Source organism: Hippoglossus hippoglossus, chromosome 16, assembly GCF_009819705.1.
Source record: "Hippoglossus hippoglossus isolate fHipHip1 chromosome 16, fHipHip1.pri, whole genome shotgun sequence".
NCBI classification, from domain to species: domain Eukaryota; kingdom Metazoa; phylum Chordata; class Actinopteri; order Pleuronectiformes; family Pleuronectidae; genus Hippoglossus; species Hippoglossus hippoglossus.
In genome coordinates, this window is record NC_047166.1 from 6,680,235 (window position 1) to 6,694,313 (window position 14,079).

General features: G+C 41.5%; 3 protein-coding genes across 3 annotated transcripts in view; 2 read left to right on the forward strand and 1 right to left on the reverse strand.

Annotated features, from left to right (window-relative positions):
- The window catches only part of LOC117777400 (hemicentin-1-like), a 1,765,934-nt gene that overhangs the window by 1,478,405 nt on the left and 273,450 nt on the right, over positions 1 to 14,079 (forward strand). The gene's annotated exons all lie outside the window — the stretch shown is intronic.
- On the reverse strand, positions 4 to 4,939 carry LOC117777451 (axonemal dynein light intermediate polypeptide 1-like). The gene is made up of 7 exons (XM_034612247.1): positions 4,822 to 4,939; positions 2,289 to 2,378; positions 1,321 to 1,451; positions 1,085 to 1,254; positions 758 to 936; positions 323 to 487; positions 4 to 212 (listed from the first exon to the last, which is right to left on the reverse strand). Exons 1-7 carry the CDS (start codon positions 4,822 to 4,824, stop codon positions 180 to 182), a joined length of 771 nt encoding a protein of 256 aa, XP_034468138.1. The 5' UTR covers positions 4,825 to 4,939; the 3' UTR covers positions 4 to 179.
- Positions 4,380 to 7,661, forward strand: snip1 (Smad nuclear interacting protein). Its single transcript, XM_034612216.1, has 4 exons — positions 4,380 to 4,691; positions 4,908 to 5,010; positions 6,003 to 6,604; positions 6,753 to 7,661. The coding sequence occupies exons 1-4, from the start codon at positions 4,519 to 4,521 to the stop codon at positions 7,012 to 7,014; spliced, it is 1,140 nt and encodes a 379-aa protein (XP_034468107.1). The 5' UTR covers positions 4,380 to 4,518; the 3' UTR covers positions 7,015 to 7,661.

Genomic DNA, 14,079 nt, shown 5'->3' on the forward strand with positions numbered 1-14,079 from the left:
AACCCCTCTGTGTTTGAATGACATTTCATTCATCATTTACAGGTGTAATGCTCTCTTGATGTTCAAGACAAATGTACAGTGATAGTTTGAACTGTACTTAAAATATTTGCGAATTACACTCAGTTAAGTTTTCATCAGTCAAATGGGGAAATGGTAACTCAGGTTTTTTTATTTTGCAGTTATTTCTTTGGTGTGATCCCTTCCAGCTGGTTCTGAAAAGAAAGACAAATGGGTTGAATATTAAGACGGGCAACACGGCTTCAACAAGGCAGTTGATGCTTGGCAAACACATTTTCTTTTATTTGTGATGATAAAACCTCACCTTGAGTTGCTGATTGGTTCTCTTTAGGAACTGAATCTCCTCTGTGTACTTCTTTTCCTCCACCTGCCGCTTTTCAGCTTCTCTCTGTTCGATCACGTCACATTTAGCTTTCTCTTCGTTCAGTTCCCTATTCAGGTCTTGAATCTCATTCTGCAGATCAGCAGTCTAGATACATAAATGCAACGAGACACTCATGTGAGCAAGTTACAGATGCAGGATCAATTCTGTAAAATCTGCTGCCACCATCCTTATTTTAGGGTCTCTTAAAGAGAAATGGCGCTCTCTGCTGGACTCCTAACAGAAAACTGTAATTGTAATCCCATATCTTTAGATTACATGTCTAAATTCACTTTGAAATCCAAATATCAGATTTTGGGGCTATTGTTCGTCTGTATTTGTAATTCGTAACAAATAAAATAAACTCAATGCCCTCACGCATTTCTCCATGTCAGCTTTGCCCTGCTCGGCCAGCAGTGCTTTCCTCATGCCGAACCCAATGCTGCTCTCATACAGTGTCTCATGGGCCGCAAACGACAATTTAATCTCATCTCGAACCCGCAACAGCAGCAGACCCCTCTCGGCACAATTGATGGTCACCTGTCGGATGAGCTCATCTGGGGAAAAATTGAAAATCAGGATGTAAATAAGAGTTTGTGTTGCTGTGTATGAAAAATGTGACCAACAAGGTATAGATCTAGTCCCAAGCGGCTAAAAACGTAGCCATAGTATCTTCCACCATTGTAAGTACAGTGCATTGTTTACCAAAGCACTGGGTGTAGAGCTCCCTGCGAACGGGACAGATGCCCGTGTCTCTGGCCTGCCTCCTCTGCAGGTTTGCGTCCAGCAGTTCCTCGAGGCGCACGACATCTGTTCTTGTACAAGGAAAGCTGGACACTCGCTGCAGCCATTGTTGTTTCCCTACCATCCATTCTCTGCAAAGAAGCAGATGTTGAGATACCGCAGTTGGTTAAACCCTCTGAGCTATGATGGAGATGTACCTTGGTGGAAAGATGGTGTCCAAAGTGGCCTCATTTTCCTTCCAGGTGTCCTCAGTGGAGGAGAATCTAGGTGGTGGTTGAACAGGGCAGGAGTCGCTGGACTGCTGAGGGCACGCTCTTGAAGGGCGTGCCTGTGGTGGAAAGTATGAAGTGTTACATGTTTCAATCACTTAACTTATCCATATACATTTTTCTGCTTCACACCTCACTCATACATTCACACTCAGCCAACCACAGATTGGTCCCAAGGCTAAACTGACAGACCTGCTCCACAAACAAGCTTCACCATGTTTAAGACCAGACAGAACAGTCTTCCAGTTGTCATGTCAATGCTGCGACACAGACGGGAAAAAACAACAGCTACAATTTCAGTGCTTACACTATTTGCACACAAGAATTGTTTTTTTTTTGAATAGCTGTCATTGTCTTTGTGTAAGCACACCAGGTTTTTAGCCTAAATGTCCCAGTTATCCTCGTCCAGAGCCGCGTTCTTGAGTAGATAACAGAGGACATTTTAGCTAAAACATGGTGTAAATGATCTTGTTTCGAGTTGAATTTGAATGTCGGGGCTTACGGACACTTGGATGACACCACAGGAGCAGTATGGAGGCATATTATGGTTTTTTTCCTGTTTTTTTTTTACATTTGAAGAAGTTGTCCCACTTTACTTCAATTGTATTGGATTTGTCTGCAACACTGTTTACCCCTGAGACTCAAAAAGTGTTTAGTGGCCTCAAACACTTCAAACCAACTCCTCCATTGGCATAGTGCTGAGTAGATAATGAGAGAATTATCCCTTTAAGATAAAGTTTCCCCCTATTTTCTTTTTTCCTTACTACATTTCACATATGAACAATTTCAACAAATATTAAATACTAAACAGTTTTAACACTTTAACCTTTTCTCTTTGTTCCCCACTTCCTGTTGTTCAGAGGGAGAAGTCAGTTTAGACAACGATGAAAACTGACCTTAGGTGATTTCCTGTCTGTGTTCTTGCTGATCAAAACCGGGGTGTTGTATAACATGAGAGAGTCTGTCGGTGGGATCATCGTCTCCTGCTGTGATGACGGTAACAATAAAATCAGGATCTTTAAGGTTTATGCTGCAGATGAGTCGATGCTGTTGGTGACAAACTGTTAGCGCTTAGCACTGTTTGCGTTGTCAGGGCAACAGCGCAAACGGCCTAGCGAGCTTCCGGTGTAATCACAGATCAGGATGTTATTACTCGGGCTCAAAGCAGTACTGTACGGGCCCGAGTAATAAGAAGGAGAAGTTCGTTAAAATACACAACGTGTAAAACTAAATCCAACATGGCCGACTTCCTGCTGCGTTAATCCAATTGGTGCCCCGGACTTTTTTTTTGAACAGATCTATTAGTCTGCATGTAGTGATATCGCCATCTACTGGCAACAGGAAGTAAGCCTCGTTTCACAAATTAAATTCGATTCACATAAAATTTTCTCCGTGTGGTCTGCACTTGAGGGCGTAGACCGTAATGCGTGACTAGTGGGCGTGGTTTGGCGTTGCGCGACGGACACAGGAAGTGAAGCGTTTATCCTTCCCGTGGTGCACAAAACGCATGCAACGCTCTTTGTCCATACATACCTAGCTGTGTATCAACCCTCTCTTTCTAGTAAACACAAATGCTTTAGTTTTTTACACTGAGAACTTGAAACCCCATGAATATAACCATTTTCTACCACATGAATTGCCTCTTGTATTTTCTCCCATTATATGATGAATATTCCTTCCCCTTTTCCACAAGGCTCCATCATTAGCAAAGAGGGTCCCTCCCCTCGCCCAATATCATCCTGAACTTGAGAGAACACATCAATAATCATAATGGAAAACAATATTGGACTAATCATTGAGGAGTACCATTTTTCACCATATACCTTCCCGATAAAGCTGTCCCAATTCTTACTTGAATAAATGTATCAAATATAAAGTCTCTGTTACAATTACAGACACATACTGTGTCTTCTTATTCTTCTTCGTTCCCTGTCTTCGTTTATGATGATGATATCAAAGACCGTTAAGGTGTCTTTGATATTGCAGCCATCCTAGTCTATATAAACAAATAAAGTGACTAAAAGGGGTTAATGGATTAACCGATTGATGGATTAAAGGCAATGCCTTAGGCAATGCCTTTGACCTTGTCTTGGAGAAGACACACCAACAGATCCAACAGATTTCGACATTATCAGAAATCTGGAAGAGAAGGCAAAGAAGCAGATCAAGCTCTGCACTTGGAGATCATAAAAAATCAACAAATGTTGAGAAGCTCTTCAAGGATGTGTTTAAAGACCTGCAAACAAATATTGGCTCTGAGGGGGATGTTCTGGAGGCCCTAGTCCATGGTTGTTATCCTTATAGAGACTGAAGAAAGACGCAAAAATAAAGATGCTCAAAAATTTACATTGAAGACAATGTGCCTCAAATATTATGAATAATGTGTTGGTCAAATCTGTTTTTCCTCTACAAAAAGAACAATATACATGGTTTATTTATAAATAAACTGGTCTCTATTCCAAATGTAATTACCTAAGTGGAAGAAAATGTGGTGCCTTGCCTCTAAATATCTAATAATAATTTCAAACTGATTCATCGTTTTTATCCCTCCAGACTTTTTCTACCGAAAAAAAAAAAAGTACATTAATGTGTTCTGCTCTTTTCTGGTTCCAGAAAATATCTTGTTTTGGTTTCCTCGGTTTTTTTATATTGACTCTGAACTCTCCCTCTCTTATGAAAAAAATATTGTTTGGCTTTACTACCTCCAAAACAAATCAATATTAATAATATATAAATTCAATACTAAAATCCCAAAACAAGAAAGCTTTGAAAACACTGTATTCATGTTCCCTCTATAATATATGTAGTTAAGTTGAATTCTGTGTTCACGTGTTGAAGTTCTGTCAATGAGATTCACAAACAATAATAATTATGATCATTCGGTTATGAAAGTGTTGTAGTTTGTGGCAGACGATCACTTTTACGCACGACACCGGAACCAATGTCACAAGTGTGCAGCGATTACGTCGGGATAAATATGCGGCGGACCAACGGAACCGGAAGTACGTGATCCGATTACAACAGTCGAAGTTTGCGCTGGTTACGTTTTGACTTTTCCTTTGTCTCATATTTACTTTTGCGGGGTCGAACATGTGCGTTTAGTCGCATCAGCGGTCGAACTGATACATGTTTAAAAGGATGGCCAAAGAAAAGCGACACCGGAGAAGAGATTCGCCGGAGCGGGAGAGCAAAGTAAAGATAAAGGAGGAGAAAGTGAGCCCCGTTAGGCCACAGACATCCCGACGCTCCCGGTCCCGATCCAGCGGCACCTCCAGTCCCCAGAGGAGGAGAACCAGCAGGTGTGTACAACGGCAATATCCCATCGTGTCGTTATTAACATGTAATTGTGTTATTTAACCCCCCGCACACGCCCGCCATTGATGGGCTAGCATGGTTTGGTCGTTAGCATTTGACATCACATGTACAAACCATGCTGGTCGCGTTGAACGGAAACGGTTTTATGTGTTCGAGGACCGGTGTTTATTCTAGACTCAGTGTCCGTGTTCTGCTTGCAGGTCCCCGGGTAAGACGAGGGAGCGCTCGCCGAGAAGAGGCAGCAGATCCCCCAGGAACAGGAGGAGTCCCCAGCGCGCTGGAGCTGATGTCAAAATAAAGCGGGTGATTTAGGTTTTTTTTTCAGCTATCTGACCAACAGCGTTGACAAAAAGAGGCTCCAGGGTATTTCACACCTTCACAGACATGTTGCATTGTTGAGAACTGGCACCTTCCTCTGCTGCTGGTGTGCCATTTGTGCTAATACACCGGTGTTACACTGGGTATTCGGTTTCTAACGCTCAAGCCAGGGGTTTGTCTTGTATTAAGAATTGTTAGCACCATAAGTTGACAGTGAGGAACTGTAAAATAACCAGAAAACAAATTTCAAATATAGTCAGATTTGATCTGAATCCAACAGGCTCAGCTTGTTGTTATGTGCAGAGACAATATTTGCTAGTGTTGTGTTTTGATGGGAACTGTTAGGGCTGTAATGATGCATCGAATCCACAGTTCGGTTCATACCTCGGTTTAATATCTTTGAGACGGGGGTTGTAGTGGGTGCGTAAGGAAAACATTTGGATCAGTGCTTGCGTTCTCTCCCACTGTCTCAACGTCCAGAGTTCAAATCGTCAAAACAAACAGACGTTCCTCTTCGACCTCCACAATCATTTCTCTGAAGATATTAGACGCTTCTGTGTTGGTTCTGATTATGCGGTGTTGTGATTGGAGTGTGACACACACACGCAACAGGCTGTACCTGCAGCTGTGGCAGCGTGTGGGAGTGGGCAGGGAGACGTGTCGCGGCCTCGTTTGTTGTTCGAGAATCGTTACAGTCCCAGATGTGGATGAAAAATAAATGCCATTAGAGGCTGATCTCTCGAAGAAAGAGACAAATAACAATCCTTTTGTCAATTTAGTTGAGGTCCTATGCAAATTAAATAACAAATGTTATTTTATTACACAATAACATTAGAGTAACGAGTAAACCTCCAAAGTAATAATAGAAAGACTAGAATACAGTAATATGTTCCAGCGCAATGTCAGTAACTTTTTGTTACTTGTTTTTTTTAATGATTAATAATCTCTCTTCTGACTTCTTTCCAAATGTTTCTCAGGAGCGGGATGAGCATCGGGCTGCTGGTGGTGGTGGTGCTGCTGCTGCTGCTGCTGCTGCTGTTGGTGGTGGTGCTGGTGGTGGTGGTGATGATCGGAGGAGACGAAACGACCAGCCAGAAGAGGGGCGGAGCCGGTGGGAATCGGACAGACCGCGGGAGAGAGAGCGCGGCGGAGACAGACACAGAGACCGAGAAGCGCTTTCCTCTCAACAAGCCGAGCGACAGCAGCACAATGAGCGGCGCAGGGAAAACCACCAGCGGCGCGGGGAAAACCAGGAACAAGATTTCGGAGAGTATGACGGCGGGAGTGATGGTGCAAATGCTCCTCCTGTCGATAAGGAGAAGCCCAACTTTAAGCTGTCGGGGGCGCTCACCGAAGATACCAACACATTCCGAGGGGTGGTGATCAAGTACAACGAGCCAGCCGAGGCTCGAATTCCCAAGCGCAGATGGCGACTTTACCCTTTCAAGAATGATGAGCCCCTTCCGGTCATGTACGTTCACAGACAGAGTGCCTATTTGTTGGGGCGGCAGAGAAAAATTGCTGATATCCCCATTGACCATCCATCGTGCTCCAAGCAACATGCAGTATTCCAGTATAGGTAAGAATAACAATCACCAGCTGAGGTGTTTTAATTTGTACTTTAATCAGTATGATTTAGACCGATCTATTCAAACTTTGGTACTTTTTTGAATAGTGTTTTACTTGATTTATGAGTAATCGTGTCTAATACGTATGTGTTTCCTCAGACTGGTGCCGTTTACACGTGCAGATGGGACCTCTGGCCGCAGGGTGAGGCCTTACATCATTGACCTTGGTTCCGGCAACGGCACCTTCCTGAACAACCAGCGTATCGATTCCCAGCGCTATTATGAGCTCAAAGAAAAGGACGTTCTCAAGTTCGGCTTTAGCAGCCGCGAATACGTCCTCCTGCACGAGTTCTCAGACACGAGCGAGGTGGACGTCAAGCATGACGAGGAAGACGAGGAAGACGAGGGCCTCGATGCGTGAATTGACGCGTGAAACGCTCCCATGGACTTTGTTGCCTCGGTTCATTCAGGTTAGACAACATCGTCATCAATGATCAACAAAGAGTTGTGTCTGTAGGGAATGGAACAATGAATCAAACTGTGGGACTTAGCTAGAAAATGGAACAAGGCTGGTTTGTGTATTCTGTAATTACCGAACTCTTGTTTAAACCTGCCACAACTGTCTCGAAGAAGACTTATACTCTCAGGTTGTTTGTGCAATGTCTGTGTGATGCATGACCGATCTCTCATCTGACAGTGCTCATAATTTACAAAGTGCTCAGTGCCAGATAACGATATCTTGCTAGATACAATAGTTAAATTTATATTTTTGGATCTCAGCACTGAGTACAAAGTATACCTGAAGACTAATCTCTCGTCTGTATATGTCATTGTACATCATGATGTGGAATGTGAACTTTACATTCATGTTAAATAAGCACCGCTTATTGCCAGAGAAAACATACATACAACTTTTAGTCATATTGCCTTTTTGCTTTTGTAGTGCAGGGACAATAGTTGATGTTGTGTGTATTTAAAGACTCCCCTTTTATTTTTGTCTGTTCAGAGGCCCACAGCATTCATAGTAAAATTTTCATTTTTCTACTGTAAATAAAAAAAGAAAAATTCCATTGTCTTGGTTTTATTGAGCTTAATTTTTTGATAAATTTTTTTAAACCATGTTATGTGATATTAAGAGTAAGAAGAATGAATCATAATGGACATGTATTACTAATAGAAAGACCCTCTTCGAGAATTGCTTAATGTTATTAAGGCTGTAATGTTTTACTTCTAAATTCAGAAAAAACTAGGGCTACGTTGTAGCACTAACGGGCCCGAGCACAGGCATTTTCAAGCCTGTTGCGGTTAGTGGAGAGAGCGATCAATAGGGCCTCCCACCGTTCGGTGCTCGGGCCCTAATTAGTTGCTTTTAATTAGTAAGTGGTTTTATATCATTATAGACAGTAAGATAGATGAAATATTGCTGCCAATTCAGATGTAAAGTAAACCCTCTATAATTACGATAATTGCTCCTATATATATGTTGATATGTATGTATATATGTGCTTTTTTCAAAGTTATAGATCGTGTGTGTGTGTCTTTGTGTTATAGATTCTGTCAGTACATTTCCATAGATATGTTCCCTGCACTAATAGTTTGTTTTAATGGTGTAGTTCATTTGTGCATCGCTCCAGAGAACGAAGTTGCCCTGTGAACTTCAGGAAGCCATAATGAAATGGGAGAAGTTAAAGCCTCCGGAGCCAGATGATCCCATGTGCTGCTGCGAGTGTGATATCTACCAGTACGGATGCTGCTGCGAAGCATCCGTAATGGATCTGGACGAGGCCTTTAACAGGTTAGAAGAAGTATGACCTTTAATGAGACACAAAAGGGTCACAAGGTGATTTACAGACATCAAATACAATTTAGATGCAATTCTCAATATCATATTTGAGCCATAATTGTTCCAAAAGCTAAAACAAGTACTTGTTCGAATAAAACCATGTAAATAACCATGCATGGTGATTATGACAGATGAGTGACAGCATCAGTTGCAGCAGGTCAGTTTACAGCACCACAGGAAACATTGCACATGGGAGATTTTTTGTGAACAAGCTCAGCTTGAAAAGTAGCTAAAAAGTAACTAAAAGTACGAAAGTAACTAAAAAGTAACAAAGTACGAAAGTAACTAAAAAGTAACTAAAAGTACGAAAGTAACTAAAAGTACGAAAGTAACGAAAAGTACAGAAAGTAATGAAAAGGAACGAAAGTAACGAAAAGTAACAAAGTACAAAAGTAACTAAAAGTACGAAAGTAACGAAAAGTTACAAAGTAACTAAAAGTAACAAAAAGTTACAAAGTAACTAAAAGTTACGAAAAGTTACAAAGTAACGACAAGTAACGAAAAGTAACGTAACGTAGGTGGCGCTATGACCCTGAACTAATATTAATATATGGATGTGTTCAGGTCAGGATTGTGATCATAGGTCAGTAGTTCGGAGCCGGTTGGATAATGCAGAGTGGATTTACAAAGTACTTCCTGTTTCATGGCGAATCAGTAGGTGGCGCTATGACACTGAGGAAATATTGACACATCTCTGATCATGAGACATCAGTTTGGCGGTGATAGGACAATGCACACTGGACTTATGACAACATCGTCTCCTTTGGCGAAGGATGAACCTTCGCCGCATCTCAATGTTTACACGGTTTGAGGAAATGTCACAATTCTGACCATGATCCAATGACTTGACTGAGCTCTTTTGAGCTCTATATTGTAAAGCAGCCAGGAGCAGTTCATCAAAGTAAAAACATGTCACTTCCTGTAGCCAGCAGGTGGCGCTGTGATTTTAAGTCAAGATTTCTGTGTAGATGTCATCAGGCTGGGACTCTTGTCTAGTTTGGACTCGATTGGAACAAATATGTCAGAGATACAGAACCTCATGTTTTGATGGCGCGTAATCAAACTTTGACGCCACGCCACGGTCACACCGTGTGACGAAAAATCGATCTTTGAGTTAGTTTTTATCTCCATCTTGTTTAAATGACACTCATCTCAATATGAAGTTGATCTGATGAAAGCCCTACGACAAGTTCGTCAAAGTAAAAATGTGGAAAATGGCCAATATGGCCACTAAAGTCAAAATGGCGGGCTTCCTGTTGCTTTTTTCCAATTGCACCTCTGACCATTTTTGTTTGTCTGGTCATGATACACCTGGGCTACGATTTTTGTGAAGATCGGTGAAAGCTAACTGAGGGGCTTTTCCTTAGATGGCGCTGTTGAGCCATTTTTCCACGCCCATTTCAAATTACTCCAGAATACAATTACTTTTTGGGGTTTTGAATTCCCTGCAAACTTTGGTAACAATTTGAGCATGTCTACGCCCTGAAAAAGCCCCAAAAGGGAAATACAAATCCTTCGAAATACAATAGGGCCTCCCACCGTTCGGTGCTCGGGCCCTAACTAGACATGCTCAAAAGATCATGAAACTTTGCAGGAAATTCAAGACCTACGGATATTTTATTCAATGTTGTTTTTATGTAGCCAACTGTTCCTTTGATGTCACATTTGAAACCCTCATGCCTGTGTTCTAGTTAGGGCCCGAGCACCGAACAGTAGGAGACAGTGGGACACAGGCATGAGGGCCTGTATTGTGTAGCCAACTGTTCCTTTGATGTCACGTATGAAACCCTCTTTAAACCCTATTTATTGAACTCTGGAGGACAAATTTGTCAGTTGAGTTTGAGACGGCGACAGGATAACAGCTCCAACCTGACCCTTCATATTCAACACTGCTACCAGTCCAAGACAGGGAGAAGACAACAGCTCCAAGAAACATCAAGACTATTAGAAGACAACGGATCATTTTTCTCTACAACACTTACCCTGTACCTGTGTTCAGCCAAGATGAAGAAGGGACACAACTTAAGAAACGAGGTAAGATTTTCTAATCAGGAGACACTTTTAGTGTTACACATATTCAGACCACCTTACATTTTATTTCATTATTTTATGTTTTGTCTGAATTTTCAATAAACCCGTTACATCAGTCACCTGACATTCAGTCTGAACTGACAGTTGCGGTCTGTGTGTTACAATACTTTCCAGGAAATGAGTTTCTGTGGATATTATGCAGCTTCTGTTTAGGATAATTCACTTTCACTTTAGTGTTGAGATACTGTACTTAAGAGAAATTCAGAAACTGCATTTAAATTAACTCGTAACAATTTCATGTGATGATCAATGTTTTAAGAGAGATAATGAATGGATGGATGAGAAATCGTCTGAATTGATGAAAGTGATGTAACTGTTAAAGTTACATTCAGCAGTGTGGATCATTAGAGATGAAGATGAAAGACCTCTTGTCTTTTCCTGTGTATCCAAACTTATGATGGGACTGTGTATTTACCTGTTATATGTATGTTTGTGTCTTTCAGTCCGTTGTACATCATGTGGAATCTCCCACCAAAACGATTGAGTTCCTCCATGGAGAGATCAAGGAAATGGAATTTGAGGGAATGGAGCTAGCTCAGGAAAATGCGGCACTGAAGTGCATGATGTCCACAAATGATGCTAGGTGGAAGAGGGACAAACAGGCCATGCAGGATCAGATTGATTCCGCCAAACAGGGGCAGGCCTTTGACTCTGGAAGAGCCATGCAGACAGAGTTGGAGGACGAGCTCAAGGAGTTGAAGCTGGTGTTGAAGGACAAAGAAAAGTACATCTACAAATTGAGTTCTCGTCCTAGAAACGATCAGATCGAGAGGGTGAAAAGGGAGCTGAGCGACAAGTGCAACCAGGTCAAGGCGATGGAGCTTTCCTTTGACAAGAAGATGAAGCACATCATCTCTGAAAAAGATGCAGTGAAAAGTGATCTAGAGAGGCAGCTGACTGCTGCAAACTCAGCTCTGGCCAAAGAGAATACAGCTCTGAAGAAGCAGGCTGCCGAAAACACTGCTGTGGCTGCAGAAAACGCTGCTCTGGCTGCAGTGAAAGTTGATCTAGAGAGGCAGCTGACTGCGGAAAACTCAGCTCTGGCCAAAGAGAATACAGCTCTGAAGAAGCAGGCTGCCGAAAACACTGCTGTGGCTGCAGAAAACGCTGCTCTGGCTGCAGTGAAAGTTGATCTAGAGAGGCAGCTGACTGCTGAAAACTCAGCTCTGGACAAAGAAAACACTGCACTGAAGAAGCTGGCTGCTGAGAACGTAGTTGTAAAGGAGCATGAGGCCCTGATACTGAAGAACATTGAGCTTCAGGTACGTTAAATCAGATCATTTTAGATTTGAATTATATGGATTGTAAGTTTGTTTCATGTTTAGACTTTGAGGAAGAAAGTGTTGACACTTATGTTGTCTCTGTCTTTTCAGGAACTCACCTTTGAGACCGACTCGGACAAGGTGAAGGTCAAAAAGGAGAAAAAGGAGAAGAAAGAGAAGAAGAAGCAGGAAAAGAAAGAGCAACTGGAGAGAGAGAAGGAGAGCAAAGAACTGAAGAAGAGGGAGAAGAAGGAGAAGAAAGAGAAGAATAAGCAGGAAAAGAAAGAGCAAATGGAGAGAAAGAAGAAGGAGAAGGAGGAGGGGGAAGGGAGAGTGAGTTGGAAGATATTCCCCTGCTGGAAATAAATGATTGTTTTATGTTGACTACTTTGTTTTCATAATCGTTGGAAGCAGTAATTGAAATGCAATGAATCGCCCGTCCCTTTTAACAGCTGGGGCCAAAGCCAAGGACGACTCAACTGATCAACTGAAATAGCCATTTACAGAGATCTGCCATTCAACTAATAAAGCATTTCTTTAATCAATCTTACCACAAGCACTTGAGCCCACAGTGAAAGCTCTGACTCCAGGTGACAAGCACACACTGTGAGTTGGCTTTTCAATATGCAGCAACAAAGAGCAACATGGAAAAACACTACAACACGATGCAAAACTGCATTTCACTAAACACAAACAGTATATTGATCCTAAATGTAACACATCAGATACCTGGAAATTTACCAATTAACACCATCTCCTCATACTTCATTTGCAAACACAGAAAATATGTTTCAATGTCTCATATCACAGACCCTCAGATTGACCATGTGACCCTCTGGAGGGTCTGAACCCAATGGTTGAGAAACATAGTTATTTATGGAGTCAAGAGGTGTTTATGACTGCCATCTGGGTTAAGGGCAGAGGATGTCACACCATGTTAAAGCCCTATGAGACAAATTGTGATTTGTGAATATGGGCTATACAAATAAAATTTGATTGATTGATTGATTTGATGGCAGCATAAGGTAAGCCTACTTTAATCTATTAAAACTATTACATTCAAAATAGAGGGGTAAAAACTTGGACAAACAAAAGTAACAACGTAAAATTTAAAATTACTCCAGAATACGTAAATTTTCACCACTTTCAAATTTTTTGCAAACTTTGGTAACGATTTGAGCATGTTAAAGCCCTCAAAAAGCCAATTCATTTGCCTGAAAAAAATATAATATGTCCGAGATACAGAACCTCGTGTTTTGATGCCGTGTAATCAAACTTTGACGCCACGCCACGGTCACACCGTGTGACGAAAAATCGATCTTTGAGGTAGTTTTCATCTCCATCTTGTTGTGATGACACGCATCTCCATATGAAGTTGATCTGATGAAAGCCCTGGGACAAGTACATCAAAGTAAAAATGTGGAAAATGGCCAATATGGCCACTAAAGTCAAAATGGCGGGCTTCCTGTTGCTTTTTTCCCATTGCACCTCTGACCTTTTTTGTTTGTCTGGTCATGATACACCTGGGCTACGATTTTTGTGAAGATCGGTGAAAGCTAACTGAGGGGCCTTTCCTTAGATGGCGCTGTTGAGCCATTTTTCCACGCCCATTTCAAATTACTCCAGAATACAATTACTTTTTGGGGTTTTGAATTCCCTGCAAACTTTGGTAACAATTTGAGCATGTCTAGGCCCTGAAAAAGCCCCAAAAGGGAAATACAAATCCTTCGAAATACAATAGGGCCTCCCACCGTTCGGTGCTCGGGCCCTAACTAGACTGTTTGTTGAGTTGTTGGCAGGATTTCACAAAAACAAGATGGGACTTTTCGAAACTTAATGTTGGAAAAGGAAGGAGATTGTGGCGAATTGACCGAGAGCTGAGTCACAGTGTAACCACCTGAGGGAAACTGGGAAAAGCCCTTTGTCGCTTCCTCGAGCATTTATTTTGTTATTAGTTTATTTAGTTAGTGACATTTAGATTTAAATTTAAATTTCCATTTGGTTTAAGATTTGACATTTAGCCTCAATTAGCTTCTTATTACTGTTTAACATACTGTACATTCAGACTCCACCAAATATAAAACAAGGGCTGTACTAAGGCATTTTTTACTTTAAGAATCAGGGAAGGTTAGAAAAATTATGAAATGTACCTAGTAAAATAAAAATAGAATTGTGTGTGTCACACATTAAATTGTTGTGTTATTTAATAAAAGTGTAAATATGTCGGGGGACAATTTAAAAAGAGGTTGTGAGTCTTGAACGTATAAGTAATAAATGAAGTGTTTGGTGT